General features: G+C 48.6%; 2 protein-coding genes across 4 annotated transcripts in view; both read right to left on the bottom strand.

Annotated features, from left to right (window-relative positions):
* GLB1 (galactosidase beta 1) overlaps nt 1-19,109 on the bottom strand; it is a 120,905-nt gene extending 101,796 nt beyond the window's left edge. Inside the window, exon 1 of one of the 2 annotated variants that reach the window (XM_058290589.2) lies at nt 18,969-19,109. In XM_058290589.2, coding sequence (XP_058146572.1) covers nt 18,969-19,037 — 69 coding nt within the window. In that variant the 5' untranslated portion in view covers nt 19,038-19,109. The remainder of the gene's footprint in view (nt 1-18,968) is intronic. The other variant, XM_058290588.2, reaches the window with a different exon arrangement.
* On the bottom strand, nt 7,136-18,675 carry TMPPE (transmembrane protein with metallophosphoesterase domain). 2 transcript variants are annotated; one of them, XR_011647818.1, is made up of 2 exons: nt 18,562-18,673; nt 7,136-7,271 (listed from the first exon to the last, which is right to left on the bottom strand). XR_011647818.1 is itself a non-coding variant. In XM_058290590.2 (2 exons), the coding sequence occupies exon 2, from the start codon at nt 16,771-16,773 to the stop codon at nt 15,451-15,453; it is 1,323 nt and encodes a 440-aa protein (XP_058146573.1). In that variant the 5' UTR covers nt 16,774-16,882; nt 18,562-18,675; the 3' UTR covers nt 15,082-15,450. The 2 variants fall into 2 exon arrangements, 1 of the variants encoding a protein (XP_058146573.1); XM_058290590.2 differs by lacking the exon at nt 7,136-7,271 and adding an exon at nt 15,082-16,882 and having other exon boundaries at nt 18,562-18,675.
* Nucleotides 19,110-26,046: the final 6,937 nt, after the last annotated feature.

Below are 26,046 nucleotides of genomic sequence, written 5' to 3'. Positions count from 1 at the left end.
CTGATTAGTTGTCTCAAATTCTGAGTCTCACTGGGGCTTTGATATATTCCTTTTCTTGGGTCATATCTTCTATTTTCTTAGTATGGCTTGTAATTTTTTGCTGCTGTCTAGGCATCTGATTATGATTTTGTTTAAGAATTTTGTGGTGGAAGGCTGTGTTACTGCTGTTCCTTGATTCTTGGCTCAACGTCTTCTAGCGTTTTTGGATTATCCCTGTTTAGTTGCTTAAATCCAGACCATGGACCCAGTAATGGGTTGCAGACCTGCTTCCAAGGGCCTTGGGGAGGGAGGCTGGAAAGGCTGGAAAAAAGTTTCTCATTTATTTATTTTTAATTTCCTTTGCGCACTTCCTTGGTCTGCCCACAGATGGTGCCCTTCAGTCACCCTCTCAGTTCAAGCCAAGGTTGGAATGTGTTTGCTGCAACACGTGACAGAGGATCCTTCCTTAGGGCTAGCCAGTCTCATCAGAAGATGATCTCTAACCTTTGCTTGCAGCCCCCTCTTTTTTCCTGGGTTGGAAAAAATTCTACTCCCCTCTGCATCCTCAACGACCACTCAGTAGTGAGGTTGTTTATGAGAGTTGGAGCTCTTCCCTCCCATACAGGCTTCCAGGGCAAACAGTGGTGTGGCCCATCCAACCGGGAAGGGCTCGTGGGACACAGCAGACCAAATTTGTTGGCCAAAAGCTGAATCAGCCTTAGGCTGCTTCCCTCTCTCTCCCCTGGGCAGGTGGACCCCTGCGTCCCTCTCTTACCATAGCCACTGGCTAGAGGCCAGAGAAAGTCAAAGCTGTCTGCTCCAAGGGTGGGGGGTGGGTGCTGGCAGCTGCAGGTTTTTCTAAAAGTGTTTCCCATCGAAATTTTTTCCCTTTGCCCCTCTCTCTCCCAGGTGGTGTCCAGTCTTCCCCTGGTGTCCTAAACCCTAGAGCATTTTTTTTCCAGGCCATTTCTGCCTGTTCTCTAGCTATTTTTCTGGGAGTGAAGTGAGTCCTGTGTCTCTCTACCCTTCCATCTTCCTGGGAGTCAAAAAACATTTTTAAAAAGGGGGTATTGTTAGAAAATTAAGAGAACTCAAGAGGCATGACCGCCTAAAGCAATATGTGGGCCTAGTTTGGATCCTGATTCTAACTAACTGTAAAATAACAATGTTGAAATAGAAAAGTTCTGTATGTAGACTGGGCATTATATAGTATTAAAGAATTACCATTAATTCTGTTAGGTGTAACAATGACATGGTGACTATATGAAAGGAAAAAAACTTTCTTATCAGTTAGAGATGCATACCAAAATATTTATTCAAAATACTGAATGACATGACACCTGAGATTTGGTTTAAAAGACTTCAGACCAAAGAGATTAAGAGAACAATAAGAGTAGACGTAGAGGATATGTAAAGCAAAACTGATAACTACTGAAGTTGGGTAATGGATAAGTGAGTAGTCTATGTTTCTGTATGTTTCACATTTTCCATATATATAAAAGCATGTATCCTTTCCCTAGGATTTACCCCGTGGATATACTTTAAAATATATAAAATTTTAAAATTCAACATAGTAGTATAAATCTGATCTAAACTAAATTTATCTTCAAAAGCAGACTGGTTAAAAGAGAAATTAAAACACATATCCAGCAAAGACTTGTGAATGTTCACAGCAGCTTAATTCATAATAGTCACAACCTGGAAACAACTCAAGGTCTGTCATCAACAGGAGGGTAGATAAACTGTGGTACATCTGTATGATGGAATACTACACACCAATAAAAAAGAATGAACTGCTGAAACCTGCAGTGACATGAATGCATCTCAGAAGTGTTTAGCTAAGGGAAAGTAGCCTTACACAAAAGGGTTCATACAATACCAGCCCATTTATATGAAGTTCGAGAGCTGGCAAATCTAAAAATCAGAAGAACTGTTGCCCCCGAGAGAGTGGAAAGAGCAGGAGGGGATTGTCTGGGGTGACAAACAATGCGCTCTGTATCTGGATGAGGCTTTGGGCTACACAGGGGTATGTGCTTGTCAAAACTCATCAGGAGCGGATGTGGCTCAAGGGATTGGGCACCTGGTTCCCAGGTGGGAGGTCCCGGGATAGGTCCCCAGTTCCTCCTAAAGACAAAACAACAGAAAACAAGCAAAAACAAAAAACAAAACAACTTAGGGAGTTGATGTGGTTCGTGGTTTAGTGCCGGCTTCCCACATACAAGGTCCTGGGTTCAGTCCCTGGCCTCTGGCACCTCAAAAACACACACACACACACACACAAACCCAACTCATCAAATACACAAAGATTTGTACATTTTACTGTGTTTAAATTTTACCTTAAAATAAAAGGAAATGGAACCATAAACAAATATTGATCTTTAGTTAATGACGCACATGCTGAAGTACTCTGGGGGAATTGCAATGATGTCTGCAACCTACTTTAAACTGCATCCAAAAAATAAGACAGAAGGGTGGATTGATAGATGGATAGTAATATGTTAACAGTAGAATCTAGATAGTCAGTATAAAATTCTTTCCCCTCTTCTATATGTCTGAAATTTTTCCCTAGTAAAATGTTGACATAAATAGCAAATTCGACAGGTGAAATAAATTATGGTATCTGTGGAATAAGTACATATATGATAAAACATTACACAGCTCTTGAGAGCAATGAGGTATTCTACATACGCTCATGTAGAAGGAGCTCTGATACACATATGACGAAAAGAGAGGGTAGAGAAGAGTGTTTTTAAAAACAAGGGAAGCAGATGTGGCTCAAGTGACTGAGCTCCTGCCTATTACACGGGAGGTCCCAGGTTCAGTTTCCAGTGCCTCCTAAAGACAAGACAGCAAGCTGATGCTGACAGGCTGGCATGGTGAGCTGATGCAACAAGATGACACAACAAGAGACACAAGGAGGAAAAACATAATGAGAGAACAACAAAGCAGGGAGCGATTAGGCACCTACCTCCCACATGGGAGGTCCCAGGTTAGGTTCCTGGTGCCTCTTAAAAGGTAAAGGTGCACACAATGAACAGGCACAGCAAACACAAACAACAAGGGGATGAGGAGAAACAAAATAAATATTTTTAAAAAACCATATACACAAATACAAATATCCTGGTGTGGCTGCTTTGGCCCTCTGCATCTTACCTGCTCTGCCCACCTCTATGGCAACTGAAGCTCTTGCGGACAGTCCTATGTGAGCACAGTACACTTTGCTGATGGTGTCTCAACAAGCACACACTCAGTCTTCTCATTTTCTAGCCCCAATGCCGTGGGCACCTTCTTGGCCCACAGCCCTGGGGTGCTGGGGAGCCCATGCCCCTTGGAGCAGCTGTCAACCAACAGGGGACAGAATGGGGGGATAACTCCACTCTCCTTTTAGGCAGACAATTCTGGAGACTGTGTGCCCTTTTTGAGAGGTCTTGGCAGAATCACGGCCCTGCGGCCCTGAGTGACAACCACGACATGCATCCTGATAAGGGTATCTCCTTCTTCCCACCGGCCCCTTGTTCCGGCACCCTGCGATCACTGCTCAAGTTACCTGTACCTCAAGGCCTTGTTTCATGTTCCAGAAGAACCCAAAGTAAGACAACAGGGAGCAGGGGTGCTTTAACAGCAGATCCTCAGAATGTGACTCTCCACCTGGACTTCTCATACAGTTCGGATGGCAGCAAAAGCCCCGTAGCTGGTGCCTAGTTGGTGACAGCCTGCGAGTACACGCCAATGCTAAGCGCCTTGCCTGCGCTGGCATGGGAGGCAGTGCAGAGGCAGGGGGGAGCTGGCACCTGCTCTAGCTCTCCCCCCGCAGCAGGGGATGGCACTGGTAACGCTAAGGGCTGTGGCACTGGCTGACTTGTTAGCAGACTTGGCAGCCCAGTGGAAACACACTGGTTAGGGGGCTCTTGTCAGCCACCCGCTCGGGGCATTCTGTGGAAGCTAGAGGCTTTGGGGGCTGCATTTAAAAAGACCCTTAGAAAAGGACAAATGAGTTTATATGGCTCTGAGTCTCCAAAAAGAGCTGGGAGGTTATCACAGGGGTTGCCCTTACGCACACCTCAGCAGAGTCCCAGAGACAGATGAAGTAGATACAACACCAGGTATTGGTTCTACTGAGGGCTACAGAGACCCACAGGTTCTGTGGTCATGGCAGATGGAGTTCAGTGCCATGTCAGTCGGCCCTACTTTGGAGTTTGTGTTTCTGTGCAATGGAGCTGGACTCAGACATGATCTTTGTTCACAAGTCTCTCCTGTTACTTTTACCGGATCTGTAGTTGGTGCTGGGGTTTAGTGTATACCCAGGGGACCTGAATCTCTGGACTGACCATGTGACAGCCAGGCCCTGAGCCTCAACAGACTTGACACTCCTACACTCTGGTTTATTGGACTTACCCCACTCAGCTAACATGGAGGTGAAGAAGGTCAACCACCACACCAGGGAGCCAAGAGTGCCTACAAGTGAAAGCAGGAGGATTGCATCCAGCATCCATGTGGAATCTAAGCCCCCTCTTTATATAGATGTGGAATGGACACAACCATTCCAAGGTCCACAGGATGGAGGAATAGAGTATGGATTAGAGCGGACTTACTGATATTCTATTCATGAACTATTGTGATTAGTAATCGAAGAAAATGTGGCATTGGTGTGGAGAAAGTGGCCATGGTGGCTGCTGGGGGAAGGGAGTGGGAGGAAGAGATGTGATGTGGGGGCATTTTCAGGACTTGGAGTTGTCCTAGGTGGTACTGCAGGGACAGTTACTGGACATTGTATGTCCTCCCATGGCCCACTGGGTGGACTGTGGGAGAGAGTGGGCTGTGGTGTGGACCATTGACCATGAGGTGCAGCGGTGCTCAGAGATGTATTAACCAAGTGCAATGCATGTCTCATGATGATGGAGGAGGTTGTTGTTATGGGGGGAAGAGTGGGGTGAGGGGGGTGGGGGGTATATGGGGACCTCATATTTTTTTAATGTAACATTAAAAAAATAAAGACAAAAAAACAACAACACCAAAACCCGTAGCTCCTGCCACAGGAAGGCAGGCTAAGCTGGGAGAAAGGCCCGGATTTAACCACAGAGGAACACAAGGAGGGGCTCTTGATGGGGCAGAAGATAAGGCTAGAGGGGGAGTTTACTGCCATGGGGCCCAGTGATTTAGCATCTCGGTCAAGGCACCTGAGGCCAGTCCCTGTGCTATGGGATGGCTGCCTGGAACCCTGAAACCACCCAGGCCAAAGGAAATGAGGCGAGAAGCCACTTCATGAATCCAAAGTGAGCCCTCTCAATGTTTTTCTGTTTGTTTTTTAGTTTTAAGTTCCGGGACTGGGGACTGAAGCCAGGACCTCGTATGTGGGAAGCTGGCGCTCAACCACCGAGCCACGTTGGCTTCCCTGGGTTGGTTTTTTTCATTTGTTTCGCTTGTTTTTTGCTTTTGTTTTTTCAGGAGGTACCAGAATCTGAACCCGGGACCTCCCACGTGGGAGGCAGGCACTCAACCACTCGAGCAACATCCGCTCCCCCCGTCAATGTTTAAGTGCCAGGGAAACTTCCTAAACATACTGGAGCTGTAGAACCACAGACAGAGTAAGAGAGTCAAGGATGTGTGTGTGGGGGGTCTTTTCTTGCTCCCCCATCATCTCAGGGGCTGCTCGTGGCTGGGGGCCATCTTTGCGGCCGCAAAGAGGAAAATGTTGCTGTGCAGAAGTCGATCAGCTCTAGACTTCGAGTCACTGTGAAAAATGGAAAGCACGTGCTGGGGTCCAAGCAGGCTCTACAGAGGGTCAGGCAAGGCAGGGCGGAACTGGCCATCCTGGCGAGCGCTGCCCAGCCTTCAGGAACTCCAAAACAGATCCCTCCGCCGTGCTGGTCAAAACCGGTGTCCGGCACTGCAGGGCTGTAATACTGGATAGGGCACAGCATGTGGAAAATACTACAGAGCATGCACCCTGGCAATCCCCGATCCAAGGTGAGTCGGGATTCTCAGAAGCCTGCCAGAGCAGACAGGTAAAAAGGAAATCATGTCAAAGTTTTCTTTAAGAAAACCGGCTTGTTAAAAAAAGAAAAGAAAAAACTAGGTTGGGAGAGAAGGAAAGAAGGGATTTATTTCCTCAAAATGCAAATAATGCAAAATCTGCTCCAGAGCCCTGTGTGCGAATCCCACCCCCTCCTAAATTAATTGGCACCAGGCTGTAATACAGAAGAGTCACTGTTTTATTTTGCACTTGCAGGGATGTGGGGGCATCAGTATTTACAAGGCACGAGGTCACAGAAAACTCAAAAACTCAAAAAATATGTCTATATAAAGCAAAGCCCATGCCCTCCCAGGACCCCCATACACATGATGCACAGAATACCAAAGAGAAAAAACACAGCACAAACGTAACATTCTCAGACCAGACACAAATCAGGCACCGAATACTGTTCAGTGACATTTTTAAAGCCATTTACCCAGCTTAGATTCTTTACGTGGTATGTAAGCATCTCTTGTAAAATACAGTAAACCTAACACTGATGTGACATCATCGGGTAATGCGAACATCCCCCAGGTCCCTAATCTTAGGGGCTGTAAACAGTCTTATTTGCATGACTCGTGCACCTTCCTTGAGTAGAATAAAGAAATCAAAGGAACGCAGTGATACCACAGGTTATGGGTCACGGTGAGTATGAGATGATCTGCCTCCAGGCCCCTCCTCAAACCCTGGCACGTACCTACTCAGTGGTTCTCCATCCCCTGCGCCCCACAAACCTTACACGCCCTTTCAGCCCGGCGCAGAGGCCCGGGGGGCCTGGGGATTTTGGCCATAGGCTCGTCAGCTCTGGGGTGGCAGAGACCCTGTCCTCCTAGCCTGCTAGCACCCTAGGGCGGAGGCAAGAGGGACTGAGAGGAAGGACAGGGCTGGAAGGGTGCTGCACACCGTGGCTTCTCACCATAGGAGAGAGAGAAAGAATGCTTCACTTGACTAGGAAGCAAATTCTGGTAATGCCACAGCTAAGGGCCTTTCCAGCGCCAAGAGTCACGGAACCACAAACCACTTCAGACACGCTGAGGAAGCCACACGATCTCCTCAGGGAATGATGAAAATCAACTACGGATATGGAGGAATTGGCGATCATTTAAGCATTCGATTTTTATTAACTTTCTTCATGGATACCTATCATGTTCCAAAAAGACTTTTGTCAGCAACCCAAAAGATGGGATAAAGGGTGTAAATTACGGGGTGCAGATGTCGCTCAAGAGGCTGAGCAACTGTTTCCCACATGGGAGGTTCTGGGTTCGGTCCCTGGTGCCTCCTAAAAACAAACAAAAAAAGAAACAAGTAAACAAAAGGAAAAAAAGAAAAACTCAGGGGAGCCGATGTGGCTCAGTGGTTGAGTGCCGGCTCCCCATATATGAGGTCCCAGATTCAATTCCCAACACTGGTACCTCAAAAAACAAAAAAGACTGGGAATTACATTGAAAGACGAAGGAAAAGAGCAGGATAGAAAAGAAACAGGCACATGGTTTTAGAACTATTGCCAGTCCTCACAGACTCAACGGACATTTACAGATTTAATTCCTCCCCCTCATCTGAGAGAAAAGAGAAGTGCATAATTTAAAAAGCAAAAGTAAATCTAAAAGTATAGGTGGCAGATTTGGCCCAGTGGTTAGGGCGTCCGTCTACCACATGGGAGGTCCGCGGTTCAAACCCCGGGCCTTCTTGACCCGTGTGGAGCTGGCCCATGCGCAGTGCTGAAGTGCGCAAGGAGTGCCCTGCCACGCAGGGGTGTCCCCCGCGTAGGGGAGCCCCACGCGCAAGGAATGCAACCAGTAAGGAGAGCCGCCCAGCGTGAAAGAAAGTGCAGCCTGCCTAAGAATGGTGCCGCCCACACGGAGAACTGACACAGCAAGATGATGCAACCAAAAGAAACAGAGATTCCTGTGCCGCTGGCAACAACAGAAGCGGACAAAGAAGATGCAGCAAATAGACACAGAGAACAGACAACCGGGGTGCGGGGGGAGGGGAAATAAATAAATAAATAAATAATAAATCTTTTAAAAAAAAATCTGAAAGTATATTTCAAACAATTCTTAAAAATTAAAAACAAACTTAACTTCCTACAGAGTGGAGAACTATTTTAAGTGACTTTCACTTACAATGATTCTTTTAAGAGTTATTAAAATGGCTTTAACTGTTTTGACTGTATTTAATTGAAGGATAAAAATAAATCTTAAACTGCATTAAGGGGGAAAAACGGCATCCAGTAAGCTTAATCTTAGTAATAATGTTGGTATTATTTTGAATCTTTAATGTATATAGTAGGATAAAGTAGATAAGCTATGTCAGGTTGTTAGGAATCAAAAATTTCCAGTGTAAAGGAGAAAAAATAAAATCAAAGGAAGTTACACAAAAACCCTATAACCTATTTTAACTGGAAATACTAGTAAAAATGTATGATTTGTTTTGCTCCTCCTAAGAATATATATTTTTTCCCTAGCACTACCCACTGAAACAGCTTAGAAATTATACAACCAGTGGCAATTAACTCCTCTAATACATCTATTATGGTATCTAAATATTTCCCATTAAAAGGACCAGGGCACCTCCTTTGAAAAATTACTTATTCCAAGTCTAGGACAGAATATGTACCTAAGACTATCAGAAATGATTAGGATTACATCAAAACATTGTGGAAGCCAATTTGAAGGGGTTCCAACTGGCCAAAGATGGGACAATTTGTACACCAAAAGATTTTATCATTTTGATGGATTGAAGCACACCAGATACATTAAAAAAAAAAAAAGTAAAATCATAACACAAAATTACCCCCCCAAAAAAGAAACATAAAAAAGAAAAAAAAAACTTATTGGTCATCCTCGGAAGTTGCTAGGGCACTAACTCATTCTGACAACTGATAACTAAAAGGGAAGAATAAAGTATCTCATTTGCCTTTACTGCGCAGTTTTTCAAATAAATGGTTAATAGGGAAAGTACTTTGTAGAAGAACAAAGCTAGAGAAACAATTGAATTTAAAAAGAAACATTTTGCAACCCCTAGTGGACCAGTGACTCGCTGGCTACTAAAACGTGAGATAAAAAGGTGATGGGAAACGTCCCAGTGCAGGAATCATGCTGGCCACACCTGAACCCCGGGGCCAGTCTTAGCATCACTGACAGCAACGCGCTCCTGTTCCCATGGGGACAAGTGGGAGTGGCCGCCACCACCCATGAAGTCATCCTACCAAAAATAGAACAGGATGAACCTGAGTCTAATCCAGGCTTAGTCTAACTTCTACCTTATAGGACACATAAGTGGTCAAGGAGCATGTTAACCAACACTGCAGATCCAAAAGGCAGGACATTTTAAGACCAGGGCAACTCAAACAAATAAGTAACACAAAATAAGGGATGCTGGGGGAGAAGATTTGTCATAGACTTAAGAAACATGTCAAACACAATATAGGGACCTTTTTTTCGGATTGTTTCAAACAGAAGGACTTTAAAACAAGGTAATCAGGAAAAAGTGAACACTAACTGGGTACTGGATGATATTAAGAAATCATTGTTTATTTCCTTGGAGAGGATGGTGGTTGTGACAGTTAAAAGCTCTTTGGAATCCCAGAAAAACATCATGTTGTTGGAGTTGATCCATTCCTGTGGGTTTGGGACCCTCTGATCGGACTGACTTCACCTGGAGGCCTCTGACTGGCTACTTTGGCGAGGCCTGACCCGGGGTGGGTCCCGGCCCTCTTGCTGGAGTCCTCTAAATGGGAGAAGGGTGCAGCCACACACAGAGAAAGAGAGCTGCCATTTTACCCTGCCATGAGAGAGGGGACTCTAGGATAGCCTGCAGCCCGAGGATGAGAGAGAGACAGGGTCCCGAAGACCAGACATGAGCCTTAGAGCTCAGGGAGAAAGTGAGCCAGAGAAGGAGGAGGCCAGCTGCCTCATTCCACACCTGTCAGAACGGCCACTATTAAAAAGACAGAGAACCCCAAGTGCTAGAGAGGATGTGGCGAGATAGGAACCTTATTCACTGTTGGTGGGAATGCAGAACGGTACATATAGCCACTGTGGAGGACTATCTGGCAGTTCCTAAAATAGATTTTGCCACATGACCCTGCAATACCACTACTGGGTATATACCCAGAACTGAGAGCAGTGACACAAACGGACAGTTGCATGCTGATGTTTACAGCAACGTTATTCACGATTGCCAAAAGGTGGAAATAACCCAGCTGTCCATCAACCAATGAATGGATAAACAAACTATGGGTATATTCACACAATGGAATATTATGCAGTGGTAAGAAGAAATGAAATCATAAAACATATGACAACATGGATGAGCCTGGAGGATGTTTGTTGAGTGAAGCAAGCCTGACACAAAAGGATGAATAATATATGATTGTGCTCTTCTGAACTAAAAATATTGTGTAACATATTGCATGATTCCATTTACTTAAATGTAAATATGAATCAATTTATAAAGATGAAATTAAGATTAGTGGTTATGTAGGGCTGTGGAAGGCATGCTAAGGCATGTGGAGTTTTCCTTTTCGGAGTAATGAATGAAATGGTTCTAAAATTTTTATGTGGTGATGAGTGCCCAACATTGTGATTATACTAAAAGCCACTGATTATACATTTTGAATAGATCATATGATATGTGAATATATCTCAATAAAACTGGGGAGTAAATGTGGCTCAAGTGGTTGAGTGCCTGCTTCCCACATGGGAGGTCCCAGGTTTGGTTCCTGGTGCCGCCTAAAAACAAAAACAAACAACAAGCAAACAAATGAAAAAACCAACTTAGGGGAGCCAATGTGGCTGAGTGGTTGAGCAATAGCTCTCTGCATACAAGGTGCTGAGTTTAATCCCTGGCCCGGTATCTAAAAAAAACCCCTGCTTAATAAATAATTGTGCAAGAATATCAAGACACAGCAGCTATGTACAGCAGGGGAAAGAGAGAGACACTGACAGGAGAAGAATATTCTTGTTTGTCTGTTTTTTATTACTTTACTGAAATAATGAAAATGCTCTAATAATGATTCAAGTAATGAATGCACAACTATGTGATTACACCAAATATCACTGATTGTACACTTTGGATGAATTGTAAGCTTTATTAAAATGGATCAATAAAATTGAGTTGTTAAAAAAAATTAAAAAGTGGCAGGAACCCAGTGTCACCCGCAGCCAACGTTTGGTGAGACACATCTCTTGATGACTGGGACATTTTCACAGCCTTGGAACTGTAAGATTTTATCCTAATAAATTCCCATTATAAAAGCCAATGCAATTATCAATTCTAAGGGACAATGGGGGGATTTAAAAGGGCACGGAATTTTTCCTTTTGTAGAAATGAAAACGTTCTAAAATTGACTGAGTTGACAGCACAATTCTGGGATGAAAATGAGAGCCGCTGAGTGTCCACTTTGAAAGACTGTACAAAGCACGGCATTGTATTAACACAGGGAATCCTGTGGTGGGAGATGGACTGTGGGTAACAGAACAAAGACGAGAACATTCTCTCATGAGCTATACCAAGTATATACTATTAATACAAGGTGTTAATCATCAGATGGATTGGGGGAAACATACACCAAATGTAAGATAAGGGCTATAGTTACTAGCAATATTTTGACAATGCTCTTTTATAGTTTGTAACAACTGTTTCACAAAAATGCAAGGTGGTGGTGGTGGGGGGTTGATGTATCGGAGCCAGGTATGATGAAATGCATGTTTGCTTTGTAAGTTCACAACTTTTACTATATACTTATTGTTTAGGTATGTTCATGTATGAATGATACGCTTCAATAATTTTTTTAATGAAAAAAAAAAAGCCAACCCATTTCTGGTATTCTGCATTGGCAGCCCTTAGCAAACTGAGTGGTGCTGTAGTTATGCTTTTTTAAAAAGACACAAGCTGAAGCATTTTCAAGTGAAATTATGTTTTTGAGCATTTGCCACCCATAAAAAAAGAAAAGAAAAAAGAGTGGGGGTGTGCGTAATAAGAAAGAACAGCAGAATGGTCTCAACTTTTGAAGCTGAACACACAGGGATTCCGCAGCTGTTCTCTCCACTCCATGAAAAAAATCAAAATTTCCACAACAAAAAGTTCAAAACAAAGTAAGAAAAAAAGATGGACGGATGGATGTTTGAAATGGACGGCAGAAGGAATCATTTATTGAGATTAATTTTTATAACATTAGCTTCATTCTATATGCACTATTTTTCATGTTTAAAAAGCACTCAATTTCACTTCTAAAAATAAAATTCACTTTCACTTGCATTTAACAGATTAAAAAAAAAAAAAGGAAACTAAAATGAAATTGAAAGAATTATCACGTGCTGAGCAAATGTTTCTCTACTCCCCAGCCACAAGCATAAACAAAACCAAGACGGTAACGGGGTTAAGAACTGGAAGCAGAGGTACGAAAGCTGCCATGGCCAAGATGAGGGCATCAGTGGAGAAATTTCTGCTGGGAAACTTCCACCAGGGAGGGAATACAAAGCAAGGGTGGGAAGGCTGTGGAAGGCCGTTTCTTGGATCCCTGGGCTGGCCTGTTTTATTTCTGTTGTATCAGCGGAGCAAGGATTTCAGAGTGGGTAGATGAACGGTATACAAGACCAGGATGCGATGGCATTCAAGAGAAACACACAAGACAAAGATGCAAGATGAAAGCAGGACTTGAGGACACCAATCTCATCAAGTTCAGGGCTCTGATGGGAAAGGTCCACCACCAAGACACTCAGGAAACTGGCTTTACAGCAGGAGTCAAACGCTACCAGCTCCCCTGCATGCAGGCAGCACCTGCCCAATATGCCTGGTACGGTAAAAGCTGAAGCAAAAGAGAACTGAAGAGCCAGTGAGAATGACCTCAAAAATGGGGTCATGGGGAAGCAAGAGCACTTGCAAGAGAGGCCCTGCTGAGGCCGGGAGGGGTGGCCAGCTCTGCAAGGAGCACAGAGGAGGGAGTCCAGGGGAGGTGGTGGCGCACGTGGGCTCCGGCTGCCAACCTGGGCAAGGCATGTCCCTCTCCTACAATCCCACCGTCTGCAAAATGTGAGGCTCTCCAGAGCCCCTTCCCTGGCTCTGAAATTCTATTTCACTCCAAACCTACTGCTGGCTTTAGGGATGACGAAACAAAATGGTGGTGGTGGTGGGTAGTTGGAGGGATTAGAGAACCACTGAAATCTTGACCCAAAAACACATTTTAAACCGGACAGGCTGGCCCGCTGTGAATGTCCTGGCTGCTGGGGAACAGGAAGGAGTGGTCTCCAGTACCCCCCACCCCACACCCCATCTCATACCAGTGGACCCGGAGGAAATGGCCTCCTGCTCCAACCAATCCATTCCCCAGGACTGGCTGCTCCATAAATTCCCTGGGCACCTGCGCCACGCGGAGCAGCTCCTTAGCCAGCACCCAGGGGTGTTTAAAAATTAACAGGACACAGTGCTCGCCGTGGGCACCGGGCCACGGGCAACTCCTGCTCCGTGTCTTCGTGCCCTCCCCACAGAACAACCTTGAGGTAGGCATGGTAATTATTCCCATTTTATGGCTGGGGAGAACGGAGGCTGGGAGAGGTCAAGTCCCCGGCCTAACTGGGGAGCAGCAGGGTGGGCCTGTGCGGTCCAAGTGCGGATCTGCTTCCGGTTCAAGAAAGACACTGAGTCACAAGAAAATCAGTCCCCTCAGACAATGCAGGGAGGTCTTTCCTCCCAGGCGGGTGCTTCCATCCGGGTGAAAGGGCCTCTTGCCTCTGCCCGCCCGCTGTGAGGCCAGAGCCCACGGGCAGCTCTCGCGGGCTCAGGCAGGTTGCCCAGCCGCTCCCCACGCATGCCTCAACTTCCCCATTGGTGCAGAATGAGCTTCTCAGCTTTCCCCTCGCCCAAAAAAAAAAAAAACCCAGATCGTAACCTGGGGCATCCTACACCCAAAGGAGCCAAGCCCCGTCCAGGCCCTGGCCCCTGCCATGACGGACAAACTGAGACCAGCTTCAGGCAGACCCTCTGGAAGGCACCTCGGCCCTGTCTGTTCCCTGGGTCACCCGTGTGGGACCCCTGCCCTCCCCTGTGTGACAGGCACAGCTGCTTACCCCTCAGGCAGGGCAAAGCCCTGGCCTGCAGCCCCCACCCGCCCTCGTGCCCTGTCACGTCGCCCGAGCGCCGCGTCGCTGCCTCGGCTTCCTCAGCTTCACATTGGGGGCCGCCCCAATGGCCTCGGCCAGGGTTACATCAAATGGGACGAGAGAGGCAAAACACACACACGAGCAAGAAACGCCGGAATTCCCGGGCAGCCGGGCACCGCCATGCCCCTCCTCGGCGCTCCTATCTCTTTCCATCTCTCCCTCACCTCAAGGCCTGGCGCCGACCGCCCCTGCCCTCCAGCGCGTTTTGCTGACGCCTTCAGTAAAGGCAACTCTGACGAGGGCCAAAGAAGCCATTCTTCCCCTGTAACCAGAGGGACCCCCGCCTCGCCCGCTCTGCCAAGTTACTTAGCAAATTACCTCCAAGGCTGCGGAGAGAGGATTCTGGAAGAAGCCGAAGTCCTAAAGATGGTTCTAAAAACCCCAAGAGGAAAATGCTCCTCCTCCTTCCCTGCTTCCCATGAGGTGACCCCACATTCCCGTTCATCCCCAAGGTCCCTGCGCCTCGCAAATGCCTACGAAAAGAGGCCTCGTCATCCAAGGAGTTGACCGGCCTGAAGTGGCCGGGCGGCCCCACCGGAAGTGACGTCAAACCAGGCTTAGGATCAATGGTGTGGCTGGCGAAAAGAGGCCTAGTCATCCAAGGAGTTGACCGGCCTCAATTGGCCGGGCGGCCCCGCCGGAAGTGACGTCAAACCAGGCTTAGGATCAATGGTGGGTGGGCAAGGCTGGCGAAAAGAGGCCTGGTCATCCGAGGAGTTGACCGGCCTGAATTGGCCAGGCGGCCCCGCCGGAAATGACGTCAAACCGGGCTTATGATCAATGGTGGGTGGGCAAGGCTGGCGAAAAGAAGCCTAGTCATCCAAGGAGTTGACCGCCCTGAAGTGGCCGGGCGGCCCCGCCGGAAATGATGTCAAACCGGGCTTATGATCAATGGTGGGTGGGTGGGCAAGGCTGGCGAAAAGAAGCCTAGTCATCCAAGGCGTTGACCGGCCTGAAGTGGCCGGGCGGCCCCGCCGGAAATGACGTCAGACCAGGCTTAGGATCAATGATGGGTGGGCAGGGCTGACGAAAAGAGGCCTGGTCAACAAAAGAGTCGACCGGCCTGAATTGGCCGGGCGGCCCTGCCGGAAGTGACGTCAAGCCAGGCTTATGCTCAACGGTGGGTGGGCAAGGCTGGCGAAAAGAGGCCTGGTCATCCAAGGAGTTGACCGGCCTCAATTGGCCAGGCGGCCCCGCCGGAAATGACGTCAAACCAGGCTTAGGATCAACGGTGGGTGGGCAAGGCTGGCTGGAGGCGGGGAGGAGAGGGCCCGGACGGCCGCCGAGCAGAGGCGCTCAGGGCGCCCGCTGCAGGAGGAGCTCCGTGATCTCCGCCCTGCTCCCCAGCCGCATGGGGATGCCGTAGTAGGCCGTGCCCGGGCTGACGTACACGGACGTGGTCGGGGCCACCCGGTAGAGGCCGGCAAAGAAGGGGTTGAGGAGGTAGGCCGCCACGTTCAAGGGGAAGAACTGCCCGGCGTGCGTGTGCCCGCAGAGGACCAGGTCGATGTCCGGCCGCGCCTGCAGCGCCCTCTTGGCCGCCAGCGGCTGGTGCGCCAGCAGGATGGTGGCGCGGTCCGGGCCGCAGCCCTCCAGGGCCCGCGCGAGATCCATGCCGTGGCCGGAGTAGCGGAGGAGGTCGGCTTCGATGTCATCCACGCCGGCCAGGCAGAGCCAGTCGGGGCCCGCGCTCGGGGCGCCCGTGGCGGCGAGCTTCACGTTCTCGTTGTGCAGCGGCCGCACGCGCAGGGATTCCAGCAGCGCGAACCAGTTGGCGACGTCCGACGTGTAGTAGTCGTGGTTGCCGGTGACGAAGTAGGTGCCCAGGCGCGAGCGGAGCCGGCCCAGGGGGGCGGCGGCCGAGCGCAGCGCCGAGGCCTCGGCGTCCGAGAGGTCGCCCACGATCACCGTCACGTCCGGCGCCAGCGCGTTCGCCATGCTCACGAACGTCTCCATCTTGGTCCTGCCCACCGTGGGGCCCAGGTGGATGTCGGAGAGGAGCACGACCTTGAGGTTGTGCAGGGAGGCCGGCAGCTGGTGCACGGGCACCGGCACGGTCCTCACGGCCGGGGGCCGGGCGGCGTTGAGGAGCCCGGCCACGCTGAGCGCGGCGGTCACGGCCACCGCCAGGGCGGGCCTGAGCGCCGGCCTCCTCGGCCGGCCGAGGCCGCCGCAGCGCGGGGCCAGGAGCCGGCAGGCCTGCTCCACGCCGCCCAGGGTGCCCAGGAGGAAGAGCAGGATGATGTAGGCCCCCAGGCAGGAGTAGGCGGCCAGGGAGAAGAGGTGCGGCTCCTCGGCCACCAGGAAGAGCGAGGTGAAGGAGCTGGAGTGGGCCAGGCCCAGGAACGCCAGCACGGCCACCTGCCAGAGCCGGAGGCAGGCGGACGCGGCGACGGGCGCGGGGCCGAGGTCGCTGACCGCGCGGCGCCAGATGTACAGGGAGCCGATGAGCATGAGCGAGTTGACGAAGAGGGCGAGCTGCAGGCGGAAGAGCCACCGCCAGGCCCCGAGCTGCAGGCTCTCGCCCAGGCAGGAGCGCGACACCAGCATGGACGCGAAGACGGTGCCGGCGGCCAGGGCGGCCTTGGAGCCCGGGGACAGCTGCCTGCAAGTCGCCATGTCCTCTGCTCCTGGGAGGGCCCCCCACCAGCCCCGTGCCAGCAGGCTCTGGAAGGCGGGGTCCTTAGCAAGGACAGAGGCCAAGGGGGGACTTCCAGGTCAACTCCGCCTGCAACCGGGAACTGGTGTCAGCTGGGTGGAACATTAGAATATCCTTGTCCCCAGTCGAACCCTGGAGGCCCCTGATGTCTGCCCAGCCTGTCTCCAATCCCACCAGTCAGGGGCTCCCCCCTTTCTTTTTTTATTACAAACATACAGGGTTGTGATGTGATGGGGAGTGTTCATTCTCTTACCCTTTCCTGTATGTTTCAAGTTTTCCAGCAATGATTATAAATTTATTTTATAAGAAGAAGACACATGATTTCAAATCAGCGGTTCTCAAAGTGTAATCCAGGGACCCTCAGATCAGCCATGAACTCAAAACTCTTTTCATTAATAATACGAAGCCATTATGTCCTTACTCACTCAGGAGTGTATAGCAGTTTTCCAGAGGCTAGAGGACATATGATATTGCAACAGACTGAATGCAGAAGCAGACATGGAATTCAACTATCTTCTACTAAGGGAGATGTTAAAGAGACCTGCAAAAATGTAAATCAATACCACTCTTCCCTCTATAATGTTTCGGGAAATATCGCTATTTTCCATTAAAACGGTGTCGATTTTATTAACATTTAATGGATATGTGTTTAAATAAGTTAATAATTATTTTTAAGTTTTCTTAGTTTTCATTTCTAATATGGTTAAAGTTTGAGAACCACTGTTCTAAATATATGTAAAGAAAGGAATAATGGAAAGCTAGCGAAGCCCAAGAGATACTTAGGTTCAGCTCCACACTACCAAGGGCCACCCAAACACCTGACATAAGAGTCCCTGGGTGAAGCCAGCCGCCCTCTATGGGGCTGGGGGATGGCAGCCACTGGGCACCCACCTGCTGAACTGCTGCCCACTAATGAGTGACCAGCACCCAGAAGGCTGCTGTGTCCACCACCTCCTCATCCATAAATCCATACCTTCCCACTCCACCCCCCACCCCCCATCCCGGTATGGGTGAAAATCTGCCTTTCCCTGCTAACTCTGCCACTGTTACTTGTTCCCCGGTTCCATCCTCACCAGATAACCTCAGACCTGGCTAACTTTGACCCCCGGACACCTCCAAGCTTGCCAGATAAGTCACCTTCTCTAAAAAAAACCGGGGCCAGGCTTTTGTGTGATCTATGAACCTTGGAAAAAAAAAAAAAGTGGGGCCAGGGAACCACAGGTCGTGGAGGAGAAGGAACCCGGAAAACAAATATTCAATTCGAGGGGGCCTGTCCCCAAAATGAAAATATTCTGAGACAGCTGTTTCCCAAACACTTAAGATTTTCAACCTTGCTTTTTGATAACTTTACGACTTTCCTCTGCCCTGCAAGCCTTGTATGAAAGGGTGTCATTTACAAGGCAAGGGACCCGAAGTCCACCACGTACTGCTGCAAGCGCGCCCCCAGACTCAGCCCTCCCCAATTCTGCTGGGCCGCTGAACGCAGAGGGGCTGGTGCCCGTTTCAACCGCGACCCTCCTCTTTTTCGGGGTGTGCAGCAAACCCCACACCCCCTCAGGCAGGGCTCCTGAGGCCCCCCCCGGGCCACTGCCGGGTGATCGCGGCCCCCGTCTCGGTTGGGACCCTGAGTGTGTCACTCCCTTCTCTCGCCAAACGTGGGCGCCCCACACCTCCCGCCCGCAGCGCCGCCGGCCGCCTGCACCTGTTCCTGCCCACGCTCGACCCCAAACCCAGAAGGAAAAGCTCACCCGGGTGACAGGAGAAATCCAAGTGCGAAAGCGGGCGGCGGGAGCGACGAGAAGCTGCCCTTTGAGCCCTCCAAGGAGAACCACCCAACGCTCCCGCCGCACCCAATCTCTCCTGACCCCATTTTTCTCCTTCCGGAGCGCCCCAAAGAGCACCAACTGGCCGAGGGAGGGCGCCCCCAAGCCGGCCTCCCGTAACCCGTGCTCCTCGCACTCCGCCTCCAGCAAGCCTTCAAAGCTGCCCAGGCTGGGGGGCGCGCCGCCTCGCAGCCCCCCGCTTCTGGGCCGGCGGCGGGGGCGGGACGCACGGACGGACGCACGGACCGACGCGGGAAGGACTCGCGCCCCGCCCCCGCCGGGAGGGCCGCGCCCCGGCCCGCGCCCCCGCCCGCCCGGCCCCGCGCACTCACGCGCCAGGCGCTCGCCGGGCCCAGCAGCAGCGGCGCCAGCAGCAGCGGGACGAGCCCCGGCGTCCCCATCCCCGGCTCGCGGGCTCCGCCGCGGGCGCGCGGGCCGCTCGGCGTCTGCGGACCAGGCCCCGCCGCCGGGCCCGCCCCGCGCCCCGCCCCGCCGCCGCCGAGCTGCGGGCCAGCCCCGGGGCGGCCGCGTGACCCCGCGGCGCGTTATCGGGGATCGTCGGGCGACTGCCACCCGGAGGGGACCCTTAGGAAGACCCTTAGGAAGGGCGCCCTGCTCTCAGCAGCTGGATAACGCGCCCGGGGCTGGCACCTGGGCGAGGGTCCCTTGCACCCTGGCCGCCTTGCGGGGACGGAAGCGGCGGTGGAGAGCCCCGAGGCCAAGGGCACCAGCTGGGCCCTTAACCCTGCACACGGGACTCCCCAGCAGACGAATCTGGGGGTTCCCCAAAGTGTGGTCCCCAGACAGACCTGGACCGACAGGCAAATTATGGGGTCCCTGTCCAGAAACTGTGAGACTGGGGACAGGCACCCTGTGCTAGGGCCAGCCCCCCTGGGTGAGTCTGACGAAGCTAAAAGTTTCCAGGACCGTGGATTGGCCACTGAAATATTTACAGTTGGGATTCATTTATGGCAAAACCATTGCAAAGACCAGCGCCCCACAAAGGCACCTGGGTCTCCCGAATTTTCATTCCTTATTGGGTTTTGACTGATAAGACGGGCAGCACCCCTACCTTTCAACTTTGCCCTTGATTCTCCCCAACATCTTTGTGATACAGCCAGTCAAATGGCGATACGAATATCATCTTATATGGGAATCCCCAATAAGCGTGTAGCTTTTCTGTCATCTACAAAGGCCTTTAAAAATAAAATTTTTAAAATTAAAAGGGACAGATATTGCATGGTCTCACTAGCATGAACTAATTATGATGAGCAAACGCATGGCCTTAATATCGAGAACACAGATTACCAGGAAATGGAACCAGGCTGGGGAATGGGGCACTGATGCTTAACTTGGGCAGAATTCACAATGATGTTGACTGTAAATGTTTGAAAACTGATCGAGGTGAGGGGACCCCATTATTGTGAGGGTAATGAACAGCGTTTAGTCGTGTGTGTGGCTGTGGTTGAACGGGAATTTGAAGGTCGTGTTTGTCACTAGAAGGTGAAACACGGGACTGTATAACACAGTGGAGATGACGATTGTGCTTAACATCACAAATATGAGAATGTTCTCTTATGAACTATAACAAATGTCTGTCATATCTACAAGGTGTTCATAATAGGGTGGTATATGGGGAAAATACAACTAGTGCGAATTACAGTTATACACAGTAATATTTTAATGTTTTTTCAGGAGACACCAGGAACAGAACCTGGGACCTCCCGTGTGGAAGGCAGGCGCTCAACCACTTGAGCCACATCCCCTCTCTAGTTTGGTTTTTAAACACTGGGAGGGTGACTCTTGGAGAAAAAGGGATAGGCGCTCACTGGGGCACTAAGACTGATTGCAGACCGAAAGTTTATTGGGAAGCTCTCCTAATGGAGGGGTCTGAAGAATAGACTTCAGCTCTCCTACCATCCCGGCAGGGGTCTAAAGAGAGACTTCAGTCCCTTCTGGAAAGGGGGGATTTGAATTTATACAGTACATTTCTAGGCGGGGAAATGATAGAGTGGGAGGGGGTCGAGGGTCCGAGTGAGGGGCAGGGGCCAATCGGAACCCCTAGAGGTGAAAATTTTCCCTTGTATGGCTGAAGGGTAGTGGGTGAGGGAGTTAGGTTTTCTCGGCATGCTGGAGGAGCAGGTGTTGTTTTGATCTGCAGGGAGTGAAGGTCTCTACCTGCCTTTACTCCTGTTTCCACGTGGTTTCTTTGTTCTACCTTTGGGGAAGTGCCGTGCTTTCAGACACGTAGGCTTAAAGGAGGGGGCACTTGTTTTTTCTCAGTTCCTGTCAGGGGGAACTGAGTCACAGCTAGTGAACTACTGCAAACCCAGTGAGAGGGAACCACTAACAGTGACTAAAAACGTTGTTACAGAGAACAAAGGTTAGGTTTGGGACCCAGCTCACTGAGGAGCTTCTGGAAGGGCTCGGTAGAGTTTTGTTTTCTGACCTGGCCGGTGATTACAAGGGTGTTTACCATAAAATAACTCATGAAGTCATTCATTTGTTTGTTGTGCTCATCTGTATCTATGTTTTATTTTACATTTGGAAAACAAAAATAATAATAATCAACTTAGTTTGCACCTAGGTGTTCAAAAGCTCTTTTGTCTATTTATAACTACAATTCCATTTGCTCCTTCCTTTCTCCTCTCCTACTTAACATTGCCTTAAGAGAAAGTGCCTGTTGCTGGCTTGCCTTTCTGGGATCCTTTCTTGCCTGGCCTGCTGACTCACCTTGCACTGTCAGTCCTTTTTTTTTTTTTTTTAAAGATTTCTTTATCTGCCCCGCCCCCCTCGTTATTTGCACTCAGTGTTTGCTCTCTGTGTCTGTTCGTTGTGTGCGCGTCTTCTTTTTTTTTTTTTTTAGGAGGCACCAGGAACCAAACCCAAGACCTGCCGTGTGGTAGGCAGGTGCCCAACTGCTTGAGCCACAGCCTCTTCCCTGTCGGTCCTTTCTAAACTCTGTAATCTAACAAGGGCTTGCCGGCAGGCACACTCGATTTGGGATTCCAGCTCTGACACTCTCTGTGTGATTTGGCCAAATAGTTCCCTTCACTGGTAAACTAGAGATAATCATACCAAATTTGCAGGGTAGCTGAGGCAGTTACCAGAAATGATGACTATATGATGTACATATACAACATGAGAGGGACATTTGGTGAAATAGGTCTATAAATTAGATAATACTATGCATCAGTGTAATTTCCTGATTTCAAATAGTGGTACAAGGAGTAAAGATTAAATAATAGTTTTATATTAATTTGTTGATTTTAATAATTTGACTGTGGTTATGTAACAGAATGTCCTCATTTTGGGGGCATTTGCTCTGCAACTTACTCTCAAACAGTTCAGAAATAAATTTATATATATTATATATATATACACACATTCTTGCATACACACAGAACATATATAGAGAGAGAATGGTAAAGCAAATGTAAAATGTTAGCATTTGGGGAATTGATGGAGGAATTCTTTGTACTATTTTTTAAACTTTTTTCTAAGTTTTATTGCTAACTTGAGCTAAAAAATAAAATAGAAATATAAAAGCCTTCGATTTTTTCCCGCACCTTCTTTTCCAGCCTATAGACACAAGGTAATAATATACAGGAGGAATTTTTAAACTGATTTAGGGTAGAAAGGGTTTGGAGCAGGGATTAGCAATCTAAATTCAGCATACCATATGTGGTCTGCTGCCTGCCTTTGTGTGGCTCACCAGCTAAGAAAATGGCTTTCACATTTTAAAATGGTTGAAACAAAATCAAAGACATTTCATGATGTGAAAATAATATGAAATTCAAATTTCATTGTACATAAATAAAGGTCTACTGGAACACAGCTACTCCCAATCCTTTGTGCATTGTTTATGGCTGCTTTTGTGGTTCAAGAGTCAAGTTGGGAAGTGGCTGTGGCTCCAGCAATTGAGCTCCTGCCTACCACATGGGAGGTCCTGGGTTCAGTTCCCAGTGCCTCCTAAAGAAGATGCGTTGATGCAACGAGCTGGCGCAGCGAGCTGATGCAACACAATGACACAACAAAGACACAAGGCAGACAAGAGAGACAACAAAGAGGGAGTAGAGGTGGCTCAAGTAATTAGGAGCCTCCCTCTCATATGGGAGGTTCCAATACCTCCAAAAAGCTGGTGAGCACACGACAGACACAGCAAGCACAAACAATGAGGAGTCGGGAGAGAAAGAAATAAAAAATAAATCTTTAAAAAAAAAATCAAGTAGCTACAACAGAGAACTTATGGCCTGCAAAACCTAAAATATTTGTCTGACCCCTTACTGGAAAAGCCTTTCCCAGAGAGTGTAGATTATAGTTTGCATCTGAGATTTTTGTACCTGACTTTGTGTTGTTGTTATTGAAATAGTAATAAAACCAGTAAAACCAGCATCTTGTTGAATGCTTTACGAGCAGTGTGTCTAGTCCTCACAATCCCAGTTGCATGTTATTAGTCACATTCCACAGATGAAAATAAAACAGAGGCACGGAGGAATTAAATGACTTTCCAAGAGCCACGGAGCTGGGAAGTGGTGGAGTCACTGAAACCACGTTGTCTGGCTTTAGCGTCTGCGCTTTTGTCACCGGGCCATGCTCGCTGCTCAGACTTTATTTTTCAATTCCTGCTTGCAAGCCTATCTAGAGCAGTCCTGGGGTATGAAACTCACTGCTCCAAGTGGTGGGGGATAATATGGTATGACCACAAGAAGGCTCACACCCTCAGGAGTTAATCTCCAAGGAGGAAGCCAGCCACATACACCCGCTAAGCATGTCCATGCTCCAGTATAGACAGACACTTCTCAAAAGTGTGATCTGAGGACCAGTGTCAAGAGATTAGTACAGAAATTCAGAGTATGCATTTAGAAATGTTTGCAGCAACTTGACAAAGTAAGTTTGTCTATTGAAACTCATGATAAAAACTATATGGGGAAGCGTCTGTGGCTCAAGCAATTGGGCTTCCGTCTACCACATAGGAGGTCCAGGGTTCAATGCCCAGAGACAACTGGTGAGGGCAAGCTGGCCCACGTGGAGTGCTGCCCCGTGCAGAGTGCTGGCCCACGCAGAGAGCTGGCACAGCAAGATGACGCAACGAAAAAAAAGAGACACAGAGGAGAGATAATAAGAGACGCAGAACAAGGAGCTGAGTTGGCACAAGAGAACAATCACCTCTCTCCCATTCCAGAAGAGCCCAGGATCAGTTCCCAGAGCCGCCTAATGAGAAAACAAGCAGACACAGAAGAACACATAGCGAATGGACACAGAGAGCAGAAAATGGAGGAATGGGGGGGGGGGGAGAAATAAATAAATTCTAAAAACAAAAACTATATGGGCAATTCCCCCTCTTCCCCCCCTCCAAAAAAAAAATACCTGTATGGGGAGTGGAAGTAGCTCAAGCGGTTGAGCGCCTGCTTCCCATGTATGAGGTCTCAGGTTCGATCCCAGTACTTTCTGAAAACAAAACAAGCAAATGAAAAAAACCAGCTATCATTGGGGGGCTCTTGTAGCTGTAAAAGATCATTGGGAAAATGAACAAGCGTCAAATACAGACTGTGGATTAGAAAATAATATTGTGCCAATATAGAATTTCCTAATTCTGATAGTTATACTGTAGTTAAGTTCTTAGGAAATATACACTGAAATAGTTAGTGATAAAGGGGCACAATATCTGCACCTTACTCAAATGTAATTAAACCATACATACTATACATATATATTACCTATATAATGAGAGAGCAAAATGATAAAGGTACATGAGGCAGATGTCAATTGACAAATTGGGTAAAGGGTATGCGCTATACAGACTTCTTTGTGCTATTCTTGCGATTTTGGGGGTAAGTTTGAAATGATACCAAAATGAAAAGTTTTAAAAAAAAAAAAACTTCTGCAGCCTACAGGTGAAGTGGGACAACTATGCTACACAGTGATTCCTTAGCATTCTCACATGTCTTTCAACTTTCTGACACAGGAAGTACTGAGACCCTGTGTTTCTGAGGTTAGTTTGTGCAACCAACTGATAGCTATGGTTATGAAACAATGAAAAGATGAAATTGTGAAATAAGCCACCAGCCACTTCCCCTTGCTAAGTCAGCTCTGCATCAGCAACTGGACCATGGTGCATGGCAGTCACGGGTTTTGGGAGAACTTTGCCCCCATTTTTGCCCTTTCAGGAGTTTGAAATCTCTGAAAAGGTAAAATGCCTCAAAAGAGGCCCGCTTTAGGGGGAAAAAAATGGATGACTTTGTTTCAAACATTCTTCTGTGCTATCTTCTTTCTACCACCCTCCTAATCTGTCAAGGGCATCTGCTTCCCCTGGGTCTCTCAGCTTCAGTTTTGCAAGTTTTTTTTTTTCTTTTACATCTATGTTTGTCACTAAGGCCTGTCGTTTCTTCCTTCCCTGGGCCCACTAGATTTAGCCCACCCTTTCTTTTTTTTTAGAACTACATCTGCACTTGTGGCTCACTTCCTCTTTGAATGATTCCAGTAGCTTTCTTTTTTATTTTAGCAAATCATATTCTCTTTTATTTAATGTATAATTCCATTCCCCCCCCCAAGATAACTCCCTCATCTGTCTGCTTGTTGTCTCTGCTTGTTGTGTCCACTCATTGTCTCTTCTCTCTCTCTCTCTTTTGATTTAATTTTTATTTATTTCTCTCCCCTTCCCTCTCCCACCCCAGTTGTCTGCTCTCTCTGTCCATTTGCTCTGTGGTCTTCTGTGACCGCTTCTATCCTTATCAGCGGCACCGGGACTCTGTGTTTCTTTTTGTTGCATCATCTTGCTGCATCAGCTTTCCGTGTGTGCAGCACCATTCTTGGGCAGGCTGCACTTTCTTTCAGGCTGGACAGCTCTCCTTATGGGGTGCAGTCCTTGCGTGTGGGGCTCCCCTTACGCGGAGGACACCCCTGTGTGGCAGGGCACTCCTTGCACGCATCAGCACTGCACATAGGCCAGCTCCACACAGGCCAAGGGGTCCCAGGGTTTGAACCGCGGACCTCCCATGTGGTAGGTGGACGCCCTATCCATTGGGCCAAGTCCACTTCCCATCATCTTTCTTTAGGAGGCACCTGGGAACCGAATCCAGGACCTCCCATGTGGGAGGCAGGTACCCAACCTCTTGAGCTACATGTGCTCCTTGCTGGTTACATCAGCTCTTTGCGTCAGTTTGGCTTCTGTAGGAAGCACCAGGAATGAATCCGGGACTTCCCATGTGGAAGTCAAGTGCTCAATTGCTTGAGCCACATCCACTCCCCCACAGTAACTTTCCATAGAAGTTGATCAGCGCCAGATGTAGTTAGAAGGGCTGTTTGATTTGGCTCATGGTGTTGGCCCACTGGTGTCTCAAATGTTACTTAATTACTATAGTGTCAACAGCTAGTCGAGAGGGTTACATAGTCTCTGAATTTCCAGCT

This window comes from Dasypus novemcinctus, chromosome 31 (genome assembly GCF_030445035.2).
Source record: "Dasypus novemcinctus isolate mDasNov1 chromosome 31, mDasNov1.1.hap2, whole genome shotgun sequence".
NCBI classification, from domain to species: Eukaryota; Metazoa; Chordata; class Mammalia; order Cingulata; family Dasypodidae; genus Dasypus; species Dasypus novemcinctus.
This window is presented reverse-complemented; position numbering and strand designations above follow the sequence as displayed.

Coding starts and splice junctions, on each gene's coding strand:
- TMPPE (XM_058290590.2), bottom strand. CDS start 16,773: ATGGCGACTTGCAGGCAGCTGTCCCCGGGCTCCAAGGCCGCCCTGGCC.